We start from the raw sequence: 17,169 nt of genomic DNA, 5'->3' as shown, positions 1-17,169 counted from the left end.
GAATGGAATGGACACTATCAAAATGTTAACTGACACTGTCACACGCCCTTCAAAGTGTAAAACACAAATCGTCCTAAACACCTTTCCAGTTTTGTCAAATAATAAGATCAACAAGACAGAAAGAAGTTATGGAACTATAACCCTCAAGCATCAGAAGTGTCAATGGTGGATCAGATCAGATGGGCGATATGTCATATATTTCACACACCCCAAGCACACCTTAACATTCTTTTTTTTAAATTATGAATGTATCACCATTACTTGCAAACACATTTCACCTGATAATATATTCCCCTAAAATGAATTAAAGGTGTATGTGAAAAGGTGGTTTTGAGGAAATAAGGAGGAATACTAAAACAACGGCGAACAACATTTGGTTGGCGGATCAGATCAGATCAGCGATATATCATATTTTTCACACACCTCAAATACACCGTAACATTCTTTTTCAGATTATGAATCTATTATTATTACTTGCAAAGGTGACACTATTACATGGAGCAAGGCTAGGTAATGATATGTGATGCGTAAACACGACGCTTATCGAATTATTGATTTATTTATCTTACGTACATAGTCAAACTTATAATGCACTACTGTCACACAACCAGTGGCCAATATTTACATGACAAAACAGAGACATTGCTAAAAAGGAATTCTGCATATCATACGATTGTGTAGAATCTATAAAATATCAAAGCAAGGGTGGTTTTACTCCGCTTTTAGCAATATTCCAGCAGAATCTCTGCGAGGGACACCTGAAATGGTCTTCACGTTGTGCCCGTATGTGGATTCGGACCTGGGTAGTGGCGTGCCGAGCAACTGATTTAACCACTAAGTTACCAAACCGCCCGTAAAATCAAAAGAAACTAACTTTTATCATTTCATTTCTATTGTTTACTCCGGTATAACAGCCTTCGGCCCTTGAACACAACTATGGCCATTTTTGGCGAGATTAAACGAGTTTAATATAAATGGTATTTCACGTAAGCGAGTTTAGTATTCAGTTTTCTCGCCAACATAAATTGATGGAAACTGCGGCGAAATTGCCTACAGTGTCTTCAACTGGCGAGGAATAATATGTGTTAAGATGATAATTCAGTGAATAAATCGCAAAACAATCGTTCACAATACGTCATTTTATTACAAATACAGAAGAGGCACGCATGTAAAAAATGTACATCACATATTATTTTACAGTATTAACACACACGCATACATTAATACTAGCCTTCTGTGTGAAAGGAACATTTTTCGTACCAACACAGTTCACTCATGTTTTACACAGTAAGTCGGATTTTCATAAATCTGTGCTTAAAGTTATACAAATAGCTGTACTGTTGCAACACGCTGGGGTCAGCCAGGTAAGGCGTGATGTGCTAGTCACATGACACATTCAGGTCATCTTGCTTCAAAGGAAACACGAACCCCGGTCTAAGGTCAGCTGGAGACCCCAAAGAGCTGTGAACATTAGTGGCCTTCCTGTCCGTACAGGAAGTTGGCGACTAATGGCTGACGCTTGCATTTTTGTATGTAAATGGACCAGTTCTAGCTACAAGCCTAGTGTGAACACATTTGTGGCAACAACAAGGGTTGTAGCCAATAACATGATTACACTATTATTACGTGGTGGTTTCGACTCCCAAGATTTAAAACACAGACACAGACACAGACACAGACACAGACACAGACACAGACACACTCACAGACACAGACACAGACACAGACACAGACACACACACACACATACACACTAGACGTGGTTTTGCAAAATGGATTTTCACAAGTGTCAGAACAGCCCACGCAACTCATGGTGATATGGTATTACGTTCTGTTGGTGATTGTCGTGGAGACGTTCAGCAGAACTGGAAGAAGATTATGCTTTCAGTTTAGTACCTAGCTTCCAAGCTATTCCTAGGTCCGTCAAGCTGACAAACCATGGTGTACTGAAGTATTGTTCAAACCGACTTAAGTACAACTCAGTCACTCACTCACTCACTCACACGCTGATATGTACAATAACCTCAGCTCGCAGGATCAAGCAAATACGTGTCGTCACGACTCTGGGTCATCTTCCGTCGGCCTTCGAGATTTCTCGGAAACAAGCGATCACTGGCTGAACGTAAGGAACACTATCAGGCCGAGGATAGTGTAGATCGATGTCGTAAGGTGAAGTGATGGCTGTCCATTTCTGCTGTCCACAGCTAAATTTAAACACATTTAACACATTAGATGTAGTTAGTGTTTCTGTTTCACGCATAAGTTTATTTTTGTTAAAAGCACACAAAGTGATGTTCAAACAATATGAAGCTTTATATACAAAATATTGGACAACCCAGACCAGTGGTTGATGTCTTGAGCATCGATTTACGCAACTGCTGTACAGTGACATTAAGTAAAACAGCTACCAGCCGATCATACCTGGCGTATCTTACAGGTGGCAACCAGAGCTAACCCAGGTCATACAAACATTTAAACATGATGATGCTTTCCTACTTGATACGTAAAGACTACATTTTGTAGATAAGACTGGAATTCTTTATGATCAAAAGAACCATGAAGTTCATGAAAATTCTTAATTTTAATCACATGCTTAATTTTCACTACATACATTACCCCCATTCAACACCCTCAAACACGTTTTATTCAAATGTATAAATCATACTTACGATCGCTTCTACAATAGCCACATGATTGCTCACAGTTTTCACGCATGTAATTGACAAACATGCCAGTACAGTATCCTTCGGATTGCCAAAAGTTGCAGTTGACGTTCATATCTTCACACGTTGCCACTGAAGAAAATAATAGCGAATTGATAAACGGTAAGAAGAACTTCCACGACCGAAGCCTTCGGTGTTTACATTAAACGACATTTATAAGATACACACAAGCATGTTCTTTCTATCCAGATTTCACACAACGTTATATCTGAGTCTTGCTCAGAAGTTGTCAAGTTGTCTTATTGAATTTCACCTCTAACAACACACTCTGATTCTGAGCACATGGTAATTGTATAGACGGGATGATAACAATGGACTTTCTCATGAATTGGGGACTGCATTTTTTGTTTTTGTTGTAATTACGGGTGCATATGTTCTCTGCAAGTCAAGTTCCACATCTTTCTCTTATTTATTTATTTGTTTGTTAGTTTGTTGCGTAATGCCAATCTATTCTATCTGTATATTATCCGATCTTGATCAGACAATCCAGTGACATTCGGATTTGGGATAAAGGGACATTCACCAATCTACGCCCGGTAACATACTGTTTGTCTTCCCGCAAACACCTACATTTGCAATCGCTGGATTAAAGATTAGACTTGCCAACTCGGCCACTCACCTTTCTCACAGGTGTTGCAGGCTTCCTGGCAGTAAACCAGCATGTAGCCAGGGTTCCGCTGACACTCTCCCCGTGCAGCCCAGTCTTCACAGCTCGGATGCATGTTAAAGCATGTGCCAGTCACTGAAACAGAGCATAGTACACGATGACATCCTCGGCATCAGGCAACGACACATGGACGCCAAATCTAGCGGATCCGGGTACTAGGGCAACCAGGTTCGTATCTTGGCTAGCAATTTCTGAATTATCCTTGGTAAAACTTGAAATCTTTGTTAAGCGGTAGCGAGAATTAAAATTCGATTCATTGAAAGATTCCCTGTTGACAGGTAAAGTGTCATCTTTCGTAAACGTCTCTGAACCAACCTGGTGCTTGTGTGACACCGCCGCCATTGCCACCGTCACCACCGTCACCACCGTCACCTATGTCGCCTCCGTCACAATACCGAACGGGGCTGTTTCCTGTTCCGGGACACCAACACTTGCAGTCTTTGCCAACGAAGCCCTCACCCTCACAGTCAGAATCGGTAATGCCAGTACAAGACTCTGAAAATAGTGTTTCAGATGATAGACGTCAGCTCGGTAAGCGATCGATGTTGGCACATACGCCGCACTCAGTAATAGTTTAGTTGTATGGTATAATCGACTCAGGACTAAACAATCCAGTGATCAACAGCATGGCCTAAGTAGCTGGTATACGATAACATGCGTCAACCAAGTCAGCGAGTCTGATCACCTGACCCGTTAGTCGCCCCTTACCACAATCATATGCATGGGTTGGTGATGATCAATTGTTCGCCCAGATGGATGGATGTTTCCTGATTTCGGTGGGAAGAGTCCCGCGTGTGAGTAATGAATGACTGTATTCCAAGAACTATGTCAATAAAAGTTGCTGTTCTTAATCCAAATAATCAAGGATGTAGCTGCCATTATGAAAAAGCCGGCCTTGCACATGATTTTTACTAAAGATCACCATGAAAGTTGGACAACCCCTCAATACTATCTAAATGCAAAGGTTTGTAACCTCTGGGGTTTACACGAAAAAATGACTTGCTACGCGCATGACAATGCCTACACAATGCTAAACAATGTCCAAGCAAAGCATTATACAATGCCCGAACAATATGCATCGTATGTCTGACACAGGATGTAGCAAGGTCTAAAGTGTGTACCAGAACAGCTGTACATCTTGTTTGCCAGTTTGATGTCCCTGAAACTGTGGCCACGTCGGTTTCCGATCCTGTTTTGAAATTCCGGTCTGAGAGTCTCGATGGTGCGCCGACCATTCACGCTGAACGCCTGCAAGAATGATGATAACGGAGTTTCAGTTACCTTGATGGAGGGGCTGGTGAGTGTGTGTTGGATGGAGGGACGAGTCATCTAGAGTGTGAGTCAAGCCATCCAAGACTGATGTACTGATATATGTGCTGAGAGGGAGGGAATTCCGTTATTACCTTAGATCTTCAAGTCAACTCAAAAACCGCGTCCATACCACAACGGATCTTTACATGATGCAGCTCGAATGTTGCGGAGTGTAAAACAACAAGTGCCATATGCGTATTTCTTACCGTGCCGCCGTAGTGCATGATACTGGTGTAGTCGTAAGGAACGTCGAAGTCGTCAATGACTGCAGTGGAATATCTCTGGAAGTTGAAAAGCACGTTGGGAGGGATGTTTTCACTCAGTATCCGTACAAAACGGTCCCGGTCTGGCCTCGTCTGTTCATGGTGGAATCCAACGGCGTGGCCGATCTCGTGAATAATTGTACCCTTCTGTAAGTAGAATATAACGGCTATTATCCAACTGTTCCATAGTGAGTGATTTAAGTGTTACACCGCTTTTAGCAATATTCCAGCAATATCAAGGCGGGGGTACCAGAGATGGGTATTACACATTGTACCCATGATTGTATTGTAAATGAGTTTTTACCTGTCTACAACCTCGTGCCAGTGTGACGGCCTGAGGACCTCGCCCCAACATCCCCACGAACGAAGAACAGCTGAAATGAAGATCACAAGTTACTGGATCTGCAGACAACCAACCATGTTGCATGTACTTCATAATGCACTTACAAAAATAATCATGAGTTAATTTGACATTTTAAATTGCCCACTGTGCTGGTGGTAAATTCCATGTTTTTGGTTTGTGTGTTTTGTGTTATTTGATCTTGAAAATTAAAGATAATTGTAATTATGACCTCATCCTTCAACTTTTGATTTACGTTGATGATGCTTTACGCAGTTCATTTCGTATTAACACCTACCCGCCGCCATCTTGAAATCTCATACGGTTGCCAGTGCTTCTCTGCGGAAACGTCAGGCACGTGTACATCTCCCAATCATTGATGGCGTTTTGGATCTGTTGCCGGTCATTGGTCGCTGAGAACAAAGATCACGTGACATTGATGCCGTGCACAGTATTCGTAGCACACATAAGTCTTTCCACTCAAAAGATCAAAACTTTGTTTGCTTTGTAATGATATGTCATTGATTACGTCTCGTGGTTAAAGCGTTCGCTCGTCACGCCGAAGACCCGGATTCGACTCCCCACAAGGGTACAGAGTGTGAAGCTCGTGTCCCCGCCTTGATATTGCTGGATTAAAAGCAAGCAAAAGCTAAAAGCGGCGTAATACTGAACTCAGACACGATGTGTTGGTTTCAGACACCGTGCCAGTAACATCGTCTTCAGCTAGGCATTACCAGGAGCAGGAGGAATACAGTTTTACCAACATCTTACGTCTAATGGTCAGGTCACGAGTTATCTCGGTTCGACATGCGTGTTTTTGTTTCATATTAGATTCACCCGATGCCCAAAGAAACAGTGCTTAAATGCAAACACACAATAATGTATTTCAAATGACAACAGCATGAACGCTCACAGAATGTATTCGGCGTTATTTCGTATGGAATCGTCTTTGCCGTCCACCGGAGTCGCCTGTTCCGAACGGCTTTCCGCTTAGCTCGGGTGTTTCCGGTTGTTTTATTTCTGAAGATTAACATGACAATATTCAATAGCTACAGACAGACTCTCCGTAGTATCGGCTCATCCAGATCCAAAGCGATGGCATGCCTTGATAACGCTTTCCCAACAACTAGCCTGAGTTTGATAAAAATGGTGCAAGCATGGGTTCAAACAATGCGTTATATGGTATTAACGTGAAAAACTGTTCAATAATCACGTCTCAACACAAATATAAACTAATAATAATTATGACATCAATAACATTACTTTGGTCATCAACGAGATGAGCATCTATTGTTATTCTTCCAAAGGAATCTGGGATACAATTAAGTTATAAATGACTCCATGATGACTCTGTTGTAAGACTGTTAAAAACACAATCTGAAGTAAAATGTGGAAAATAATTTTTGCTTAAAGAGCGTGGGATATTGTGTGTGTGTGTGTGTGTGTGTGTGTGTGTGTGTGTGTGTGTGTGTGTGTGTGTGTGTGTGTGTGTGTGTGTGTGTGCGTGTGCGTGTGTTCTTAAATATATAAGGAAATCATGCTAATGAGATGCCTTACAATTTCATTATCTCCCGCCACTGGTCTATTGTGAACTTCATGTCGAGTTCAACCTGCACCTCGCCGGCTGCCTCATCCATGAACTCGAACTGTGCACCTGTTGAGACAAGGAAGTGAATGAAGGCGGGGTACATTCGTGACCAGCTCCATTCGTAACTACTCGCCTCTTTCCGTGACCTACAAGCCCTCCGTCTGGCCTGAGTGACGGGAGTAGTTATGAATGGGCCATCTCATGTTGTTTCGGGACAAGACGAACACCCATCACAATGGATGAACATTGATGAATACAGCGATAAGGGATCTGATGGGTATAGCTAAGCACCTGAGAACCATTTTACATTGAAATTATTGTTGCATGGTAGTTCACTCTGACCAGAAACAATTCAAATCCGTATTAAACAAATAATGACAATACGTTGCATCACAAGTGTCGGGGCTATTTTTGTCATTCTGATCAACTCGGTATGATTCACATCGCCGTATTGTTTTACAAAGTTCTTCCTTGTAAGTCCCCACGGTGTCCGAGCTGTACAGCTGTACCCTTGGTTCAACTCCCCAACAAGGATAACTTGAGCACCGACATGACAACTGACCCGTATAAGCATGTGTGAGTGCCGCCCACTGGCGCCTGCCATTGTGGGCGAAGGGGCCCAAGGTTGAATATTACCGACTTGCTACACAGACCACACGAGTCTTATGAGAAAAGCGTGTGCAGCGGAATCAATTTCATTGTCGTGCGCTGCATGTGCACTAGCCAAAATCTGATCTCGCTTTCTCAAACCAATTGGGCTTGTTCATTGCCGTGCACAGCCGACTTCTCATAAATGGGTTCTCTGCCCCGTGCAACTTGCCCTTGTTTGCCAGTAAAAACATAGGTTACAGTATGAATGATACACTCTTTTATCTCATTTCAGGGCAACATTTCGGTATCTATTCTTATACCGTTGTCAAGCAAGAGTGACACTTGCTTCATCAGTCCTACTTGACAACAGTATAAAAATCTGTACCCAAACGTCGCATCGTACTATCTTGATAGTAAAGTAACCTCAACGACTGACAAGTGTATCATAATACTAACAAATCGAGCACAATTTGAGGGAACTTGAGCAATGAGTAGACACTTACAAATCAGCGTGCATTCATTTTGAAATTCTTACTTGACGTAGCTGCCTTCTGAATAATTTGATCCATCGTTAAGGAAGACACGCTGTTCAGAATCTGAAATTGATATTGGTCAGTATGTCAGCATGAATATTCCAGTCGTCAGTCATCTAAAGGTTTCCATACAAATCACGTTGAAGGCTGTTGGGGTGTGGGGTTGGGGGTGTTTGGATTGGGATGGGGGTAGGAAGGGTCATGTGGAATATCATGTACCCGGCCATCAAACCCTCCCATCCATCGGAAAATAACAGAGAGATCTTGCTGCGTCAATACTCTTAACTATATCTCGATGTAAGAATATTTTGCTATGTACAATAGATACACATTTAAGGAATGCAGTAAAATGTTTCATTTAACTTGTAAACGTAGAGGAACACTTTTATGGATAGACAACTTCCTTATGAGACACTTGGTGTAGATCCTGACACCGTCACCAAGTAGTCTACCCATAAAACAGTGTTCCTCCTCATAATACCAGCTTTAAAAATGCCTCTTAAAGAGGAAACTCTTAAAAGAGTACAATGTGTAGTCAGTCAAAAATCTATCTCACCTGAATGAATGAAATGACAGCGAGAAACGAGGCAAACTTTGTTAAGGCCATGTTGAATATCATCAGTACAATAAGTCTGGTATGAAGTGGTGTGATGCTGTCCGTCGTTTATATCTTCATCCTAGCACCCCTTGTTTCCTGTGTGTTGTCCGGCTAACCGATATGCAATGTGTCATCTTACAAACCGTGCTCCTTGACCAGAACCGGTTTGACTATTCATTTTGGTCACGTGTACATATGTCCTTCCAAATATGGAAACCATTTTATATTTCATGTGAAATGACGACAGTTTTGAACATTCGTGACGAAACATCAAGTGTGAGATAAGTGAAAGTGACTAAGCACAACGGGGTGACCAGCGCGAATCAGGGAATAAATGTGTAACCAACACATTGATCTATGTGCACGCTGTCGTGATCATTTTTGAACATGCTGTGTCACCAGCAGCACGAGTTGACCCCGCATGATGTGCAAGGCGTTATCACAAGGAAAACCCTGTTGTGAGGTCCATTTATGTAAATAGGTTATTTAAATGAATACTTTATATATGTTCATAAAACACGTTTACTTTCAACAAGAAACCAACACTTCCGAATGGATACTATCGTCAGCCACAAAATATCACTGATGTTTATGAACATGTCTAAACTACTCAAAAGAGACTTATGACTGTCGTATATCCTAAGAGTCTAGGCCTACATTTTCGAGGTTCTCTTAGCGCTAAGAGAGTCGAAAGTTAATGTAAAGGAATGGCATTTACGAGTATCTTAGCACTTTTTGTACAGTCTATTGTCGCAAAGACCACACGAATCATGCTTTGACCTGGGGTGGACGTTTCGATACTGAAGCCATTTGCATTTCGGAATTTATTGTCTCAAACAGTAAATTCATGCAGGTGTTGTCAGGAGGTGTTGATGTCATTCATGTCTTCTGGTCCCGATCTGTGCGGGCATTTTTCCCTCTTCTCTTTGAGTGAGTTTAGTTTTACGCCGCACCCAGCAATATTCCAGCTATATGGCGACGGTCTGTAAATATCGAGTCTGGACCAGACAATCCAGTGATCAACAACATCAGCATCGATCTGCGTAAGTGGGAACCGATGACATGTGTCAGCCAAGTCAGTGAGCCTGACCACCCGATCCCGTTAGTCGCCTCTTACGACAAGCATAATCGCCTTTTGTGGCAAGCATGAGTTGCTGAAGGCCTATTCTACCCCGGGACCTTCACGGGTCACGTCAGCCTTGAAAGAATAACACTAAACGGTAATGTTTCTATACTATATCTTGATTTAAATTTCATAAAACATCTCATAACACGCAGTTGCGTATATGTGTCTTAGACACCTTTTCTTTTAACATCAATCAAATTACGTTTCCGGTATACACTGACAAAATGTAAAAAGTGAATGTTTGATAGGCATAAGCACATTAACAGTACTATTTCTATAATTTCGTATTCATATATTTCAAAAGATTCCTATACATTGTTGTTACCCTTTGTTCAGGTACCAGGACGGCTCCTATCAGTCTATATGATTTCCCAAGTGCACGCCAGACTATTAGTAATACGTCCTGAATGAGTCAATAGGAAGCACTTGTTGACGTACGGGGTCAGAGAGGTCGTGAATCACTTCCGGCTGATGAACCAGACTGTTACGATGTAGCGTCCTGCTGGGTCAAGCATTTCAATAGTTCGTTCCCGTTTTGGTTCAACTGTGCAATATATTTACTACTACTACCACTACCATCACTAATAACTACAGCTACTACTATCACAACCACCACTGATACTACAATTACTACCACCACTACTATCAACACTACCACTAAAGCTGCTACTACAGCTACACAACTACTACAATGCCTACCACTACCACAACCACCACTACTACTAATACCACTACTGATACCACCACTATTATTATTATGTTTTACAGATTGAGATAGAAATGCAGCAGAGAGGGTTTGGGTGATCCTGGCACAGTCAGGCTAGTCAAGCTCATCATCAGCTCAGGGCCCTCGCCCCCTCTACACGCAGCCCAGACAGCGAATGGGACTTCTCCCAGGAAACACTGCCTAGTCGAACCCACCAAGAACTTTTCGGAGAATATGGAGGCTCCCCAACACTGCAGCCTTCTGCATTACCCAGATTGTCAGAAGGGCTGTGCTCCCGGTGGAGAACCCGGGCACTCTCCTCATCTGCGCTAAGAGATCAGGAGGTACCAAACCAAGGGCACCGAGAACAATGGGGAGCCTGACGACAGTGTACTTGGGATACAAGCGAGACATTTCAAAGGCGAGGTCCGCATATTTATCATGCTTTTCCTGAATCTTGCCAATCACAGTGCTGTCAAAAGGGACAGAAAATTCTATGATATAAATAATTTCATTGGCTTTATCAAAAAGGACAAGATCAGGTTTGTTGGCTGGAATTCGTCTCAGGCTGTATATTGGCCTATTCCAGAGAAGTTTGAAAGCATCATTTTCCAGGACGCCCTGGACATGTTCAGGGTCGTATTATTATTATTATTATTATTATTACTACTACTACTACCACCACCAGCACTACTGCCACCACTACCATCAGTACTATTACTGCTGCTGCTACTTCAACTGGTACCATTTCTACTCCCGATATTACAACTGTAACAACTACCACAACCACTGTTACATCTACAACTACTATTGCTACAATTTATGCAGCAGTAATTACCTCTACGCTTGCTAAACGGGTTACCGCTACAACTACTACGACATTTTCTCCCTCACACTACAGTGTGAACTACTACAACGTTTGCTACTACATAGAGCACTTGTTCAATAACTGCTGCCACAATGCTGCAATGTTGCCGAGTGCCTCTCTTGACAAAAATACAGACAACTCAATGAATACGGATGCCACGGTAGATGGAAACACACGGCAGCTTACCCCAACGAATTTGAATCACTGGATAGTAGCGTCTGGACGTAACTATTTATGGTGAAAATCAAGATTGAATATTATTTCGGGATAACGTTTTATAGCAAATTGATTTCTTGATCTATATTTATCTTACAATTGATAGGGATGCCATGGCAGATGAAAATATACTCTCCCACAAAGGAAACGCATAATGAAAAATACGATGTCGTGGTGCAATGAATTAAAACGTGATTCATTTTGCAAAATGGTTTGCTCTGTTTATGAGTTTTATGGTGTCTATGTCTTGAAACATCACAACAAAACGCAATAAAATAGCTGTATTCAACAGCATGATTTTCAGTTTCTGCGTGCAGTGTCACGGAATACACAATACACATGTAATGCACGTGAAAGCTGGAATCACATAGTCTCAATGATGGGTAAAAGGTTGATCTCTGTCTGTTGATTATTCACTGTATTTGGAATATTGTTGACGAACGCAAAATGTCACGTTTAAGTGAAGCCAACCGTCACATCGCCATTGATCTCCTTGAAGCTGGCCAGTCTCAATGTTCAGTTGCCCGACGCATGAAATTCCCTAGAGCACCATTTCGCAGCTCTGGAAGAGATATCGCCGGCATAATTCGGTAGCAGATGCCCCTCGTAGTGGGCGACCTCGAGCGACCACTGAGGCGCAGGATCGCTGCATTCGGGTACATCACTTGCGTCATCGAACAGATACAGCGCCCAGTACGGCTCAATAAACACCCGGATTGAGGAGACTTTCTGCACTGACCGTCCTGAACAGGTTGAGAGAGGCTGGTTTACGAGCCAGAAGACCTTATTTTGGCCCTGTGCTTCGACAACAACATCGTCGACATCAGGTTCATTGAGACCTGGAACCTACCGAATTGACATAGAATCTGGTTCAGTGATGAAAAACGCGACGGAAAAATGAAGGTTCAGACCTCCCCGTAACGTTTCGCCGACGCTTGCGTTCGCCGGGTGGACAGATTCAGTGTAGCAGTGTTATGATGTGGGGAGCGATCACCTGCGGTAGGAGAGGTGATTTGGTGTTGATCCAGGGCACCCTGACAGCTGAAAGGTACTGTGACCAATTCCTGCGCCCACACCTCCTTCCAGTCATTGATCGCCAGGGGGAGTTGTTTCAACAGGACAATGCCAGGCCCTTCGCAGCACGTCACAGTAGAGACTTCCTCCAGAACCACAACATCAATGTGCTGTACTGGCTCTCAAGATCACCGGACTTAAACCCGATCGAACATCTTTTGGATGCACTGGACAGACGGATGCGACGCCGTAACCGTCAGCCCTTGACACTTCAGCAACTCGCACAGGCACCACAAGCAGTAGGGGCTGCGATTCTGAGACTTGTTCGTTCGATGCCGAGGCGATGCCGTGTAGTTGTGGATGCCCACGGTGGTCACACTAGGTACTGACTTCAGCGCCACCACACGTCTCCATGTGACCCTCAGACTGACTTTCCTCGAGTTGGTGCCAAAAACGTCTGCATTCCCAGTGTGCAATTTCGCTATATATGCACTAAAGTCTATTTGGCATATTCAAATTTTAGAGACATTTTTCAGAGTGTACACAAACATCGCTTCAAGGGTCGGTGATCGTGTCCGGATTAACGGCCGTTGTTACGGTACGGTCAGTGCTTTGATCTCAGAAAAGTCATGCCTGGTTGTGACAGATGGAGTAGCGAAGATTTCAATAACTCACTGACCATGGGTGTGGACGGCAGAAATCCAGGTGCACAATGTCACGAGAACATTAAAATCCATTTGCTGTTGAAAACGTTAATTGCAATTTTCTGAAATACCAGGCGAGGAACTTTGGTATTTTTTTAACATGAAAGCTTACTGGGAACTACTTGACGTAGCACAGTGAAATGAGTGATCAACAGAAAATTCCATCACAGAGCTACTGCCGTCATGTATTACTACGCACATAACTATGACGTCAATTATGACGTCAACGAGCTGCAAACCATGATATCAAGCTCAGACTAACATTCAGATGCCTGGCAACAGACGATTGGTAATCTCCAGTATTAAGTTTTTCAATGGCGATGTTCCGCGTCGCAGAGTCAAGATGTCATATAGTGTTTTGACCTTGAAACACCATCAAAACGAATCCCAAGCAAATAATAGATCTGGATTTTCATTGCCAGACAGTGAATACTCTTTGCTGCACAGTTTCAACTGGAAGGTGATTTCTGTTGCTTTCTGGCGATGTCTTTCTACTGCTTTCTACTACTTTCTACTAAAATTACTCTCAGCAAAATCAATATTTTCAGGTAAAACCGATGTTTTTACTTGTGCAATTGTGTAAAATCATGTTATCAACACTTTTGTTACATATTTTGACGAGTGTTTGAACAAAAAGGCAACTGAGAGATTTGTAAAAGATACAAATCGCCGATGCTTTTTCTTTTGGGGGGATTAATTTACCATCAGGAAACCTACTCCTGTGATAAGCTCAGTCTGTCAACATTAGGATGTTAGTCTGCAGGAGTACTGGGCATGAATCACTAATGTTTCGAGTCAAGTTTGCACTAAAACATACACAGCCTGCTACCTTGATTCGACTATTCCTGTGATAGGGTCCTTCCGTTACATCCCTGTTTCACTTCCGGGTTGCCTCAAAGCACATCTGTTGTTATGGCCCGTGAATATGCTGGCTGGCACGGTGTCACAAACAGCCCTCGTCAATGAATATTTGTGTGCTTACACGCCGACAGGATTAATCTGCTATTTGTCCCGATGAAATTATTCAGAGAAATGCATTGTGTGTGGGAATCTGACTTAAATTTATTTTCAGGGATAGATAATATACATGTACTTGATAAATACAGTTGATTTTAGAATACGTCGTGAAGTGAGTGAGTTTAGTTTTACACCGCACCCAGCAATATTCCAGACATGTAATTTGGACCAGACAATCCATTGATCAACAGCATGAACATAAATCGGCGCAAATGGGAACCGATGACATGTGTCAACCAAGCCTGACCATCCAATCCCGGGTTTAGTCGCCTCTTACAACAAGCACAGTCGCCTTTTGTGGTAAACATGGGTTGCTGATGACCTTTTCTACCCCATATCTTCACGAGTCATAACTAACGGGATTGTGTGGTCGTGCACCTGATAAAAAGTTTTTTAAGCTACTCGGCGACTACCACCTTTTTCCAAGGGAGTTGGTGTTGTTTTCAATGTCAGCTTAGGTTTACGTCATTCATTGGAACACTTTTCTATCATACGATTCCATGAACTCAAGCTATTATGTGCATTGTCATAGATATCTTTTCACGTTTTTATGGGTTGAATTTCAGATGTATTATTGCTTCATTCTAGGTAGCGATTGACAGGAAACTGTCACCATGCATAATTGTAGAGGAAATCCTCTGCTTCATGAGGAATACGGTATCGTCGAGACAAACTACTGCAGTTGGCCGCAGAAATGTGTTTTCCAACGCTGGTCAATACTATTAGTTTACGGATTGGTTTGGCATACACTGGTTGGTTACGTTTTCTAAACAGTTGGTGTAGGGGTTGGTAACAAAAACCTTTCAAAAGATACTTGTCCAATTTTACTGAGAAGTGTGAATTCAAAGACACATATTTGGTCGGATACTGCAGAAACCAACCCTTATCTGAGTTACTTCAAGGAGACTTTGTACACGCTCAGAGACACAGATTGATGCCTGGTCATCTCGAGTAAGTTTATCATCGATCGCATGTACTACAGAGCCTCGACATAGTTTTAGGCCCGTCAGGTTCATGGAGAGATTCATTCAAGGCCTTCACAACCGTTGCACGGCTACAGCAGAAAAAAATGAAAACACTCAACATTTGACGAACAACTTTCAATGATCTATCTTTATGCTTTCTCAGGATACTTTAAACGTGACAAGACTAGATTCAGTGTCACATATCAACGGAAATAACTCTTGAAATCAGCACTAGTCAAAAGTCCTCACATATAGAATATGTGACTTTGTTCATTTAGGAGATAAACATCATATGTTGGCCAAATTCCAGGCGCTATTGGGTATTTGAAGCACGGGAATGCATTTGGAACCGACGGCGTCAGCTATCCGTTTGAGCTGGTTCCCATGATAGCATCTGGAGCTGCTCATTTGTGACGTCATTCTGACTTTACGTCGCATTCTAAGATGCTTCGGTGAAAGATCAAAGGCGCCGACAATACTTTATCAGACGATAATGTGCACTTTTTGCATTTCGTCACAATGTGTTGACGTCGCCTTTGATCTTTCCATTCCAGTCTACCCCCTCGTAATCGAACTTTTTTGCATTACGTCACAATGTAAGCGACATCACGATGGATGTCAGTTGCCATCGCCTCGTACAGCCTCCCACAGTAAACTGCCTCGTCGCATCCCGTTTGTTGGTTTGCAGTTGCATCAAACAACTGACATCACCGGTGGAAACATTACGTCTATGTTTTCCGGAGGATAATATGACTCATAGTTAGATTCAAAACTTTACAGAGACACGGTCATGTTTGCAATGTTTACATTCCCACAATGCAATCGTGAAATGTCGCATGACTTGTCAGCTTCAGTTGAATGTACTGATCTGAACTTTCGTTGGTAGTAGAAATGAGACGGTCATTTTGCCTTGTATGGTTTAAGAGAATGACAGATGTAATTAAAATGATCTAGAGAAGATATTTAACCCGAACATAAACCATCATCAAACTGTTCATCATTTGTTTTTCTAGTAACATTTGTCTTAATGTACGGGGCTGAAACGTCAAAAGAACAGCGCGTCAGTTAGCCCTGTACGAGGATTCTTAATTTAGGTCACAAAATACAGTTCGTTCTACCACCATGTATAGTGTAATAAAGCACACTTTCGCCCTGAACTATTATATCGTTAAAGCATTCGGACGCAAGCGTCCCTGACAATCAGCCTGTATTGAAATGTACGATACGGTGTGTCGGATAGGTAAACCCAAAACTGAAATGTGTGTGAATTTACTTCAGGGACAAATGACTGGCCAATACCTGTAATGTCGACATTGGTTTTATTGCCCAAGCTTACGCATGCCAGTTACACAGATTCCCTGAACAGCAGAATACGAACACGTTGCCATGGGATCTCTGACGTCGCACGAGATGTTGGCACGCCTTGCTCGTGCTGCATCCGAACATCCTGGCTGGAAAGATCCTGTCGTACAGTCCCACACAAACATCCTGGAAAAAAACAAAATATTTTGTATTGATAGTCCATTTGCATCTCATTTTTTTCATACTGAACTTTCCTCCCAAAAGCCCGCCATAATCATGACCTCTACTAGTCGTAAGAGGAGAATAACGTGATTGCGTGGTCAGATTGGATGACTTGCTTGACACAGGTCACCGGACCCAGGTAGATTCGATGATTATGGTGTTTATCACTGGATTGTCTGGTCCAGACTCGATTGTTTGCAGACATATAGCTGGAGTATTACTGCGTGCTGCGTTGTGCGACAACCAACCAACCTGTTCATGGATTGGCGCAACCCAAGTTGTCTCTGAGAAGCTAAACGGTTAACAGCCACATTCTCCTATCCTACAGGGTACCCGTTCGCTGAATACCTCACAGTTCAGCGCATGATATCGATTGTAAGACAAACTACAGTGTGTTCCATTGTAGAAAAAGAAA

At 42.5% G+C, this 17,169-nt stretch overlaps 1 protein-coding gene across 1 annotated transcript; it reads right to left on the bottom strand.

The window, feature by feature from the left end:
- Positions 1–1,124: 1,124 nt before the first annotated feature.
- On the bottom strand, positions 1,125–8,811 carry LOC137293689 (zinc metalloproteinase nas-13-like). Its single transcript, XM_067824391.1, has 12 exons — positions 8,573–8,811; positions 8,019–8,079; positions 6,862–6,958; positions 6,218–6,324; positions 5,603–5,717; positions 5,269–5,338; positions 4,908–5,111; positions 4,512–4,638; positions 3,706–3,885; positions 3,343–3,465; positions 2,670–2,795; positions 1,125–2,204 (listed from the first exon to the last, which is right to left on the bottom strand). The coding sequence occupies exons 1-12, from the start codon at positions 8,633–8,635 to the stop codon at positions 2,110–2,112; spliced, it is 1,368 nt and encodes a 455-aa protein (XP_067680492.1). The 5' UTR covers positions 8,636–8,811; the 3' UTR covers positions 1,125–2,109.
- Positions 8,812–17,169: the final 8,358 nt, after the last annotated feature.

The sequence above is a fragment of the Haliotis asinina genome, chromosome 1 (genome assembly GCF_037392515.1).
Source record: "Haliotis asinina isolate JCU_RB_2024 chromosome 1, JCU_Hal_asi_v2, whole genome shotgun sequence".
Lineage (NCBI taxonomy): Eukaryota > Metazoa > Mollusca > Gastropoda > Lepetellida > Haliotidae > Haliotis > Haliotis asinina.
Note: the sequence above shows the minus strand (reverse complement) of the source record. Positions and strands in the feature narration are given on the sequence as shown.

What these genes read in the sequence shown, in the direction of transcription:
- LOC137293689 (XM_067824391.1), bottom strand. Translation starts at nt 8,635, where the DNA reads ATGATATTCAACATGGCCTTAACAAAGTTTGCCTCGTTTCTCGCTGTC. An exon ending in AATAACGCCGAATACATTCT is followed by an intron (nt 5,718 to 6,217) that starts GTGAGCGTTCAT and finishes CTTTGTTCTCAG; the next exon opens with CGACCAATGACCGGCAACAG. An exon ending in CGGTGTCACACAAGCACCAG is followed by an intron (nt 3,466 to 3,705) that starts GTTGGTTCAGAG and finishes GCTCTGTTTCAG; the next exon opens with TGACTGGCACATGCTTTAAC.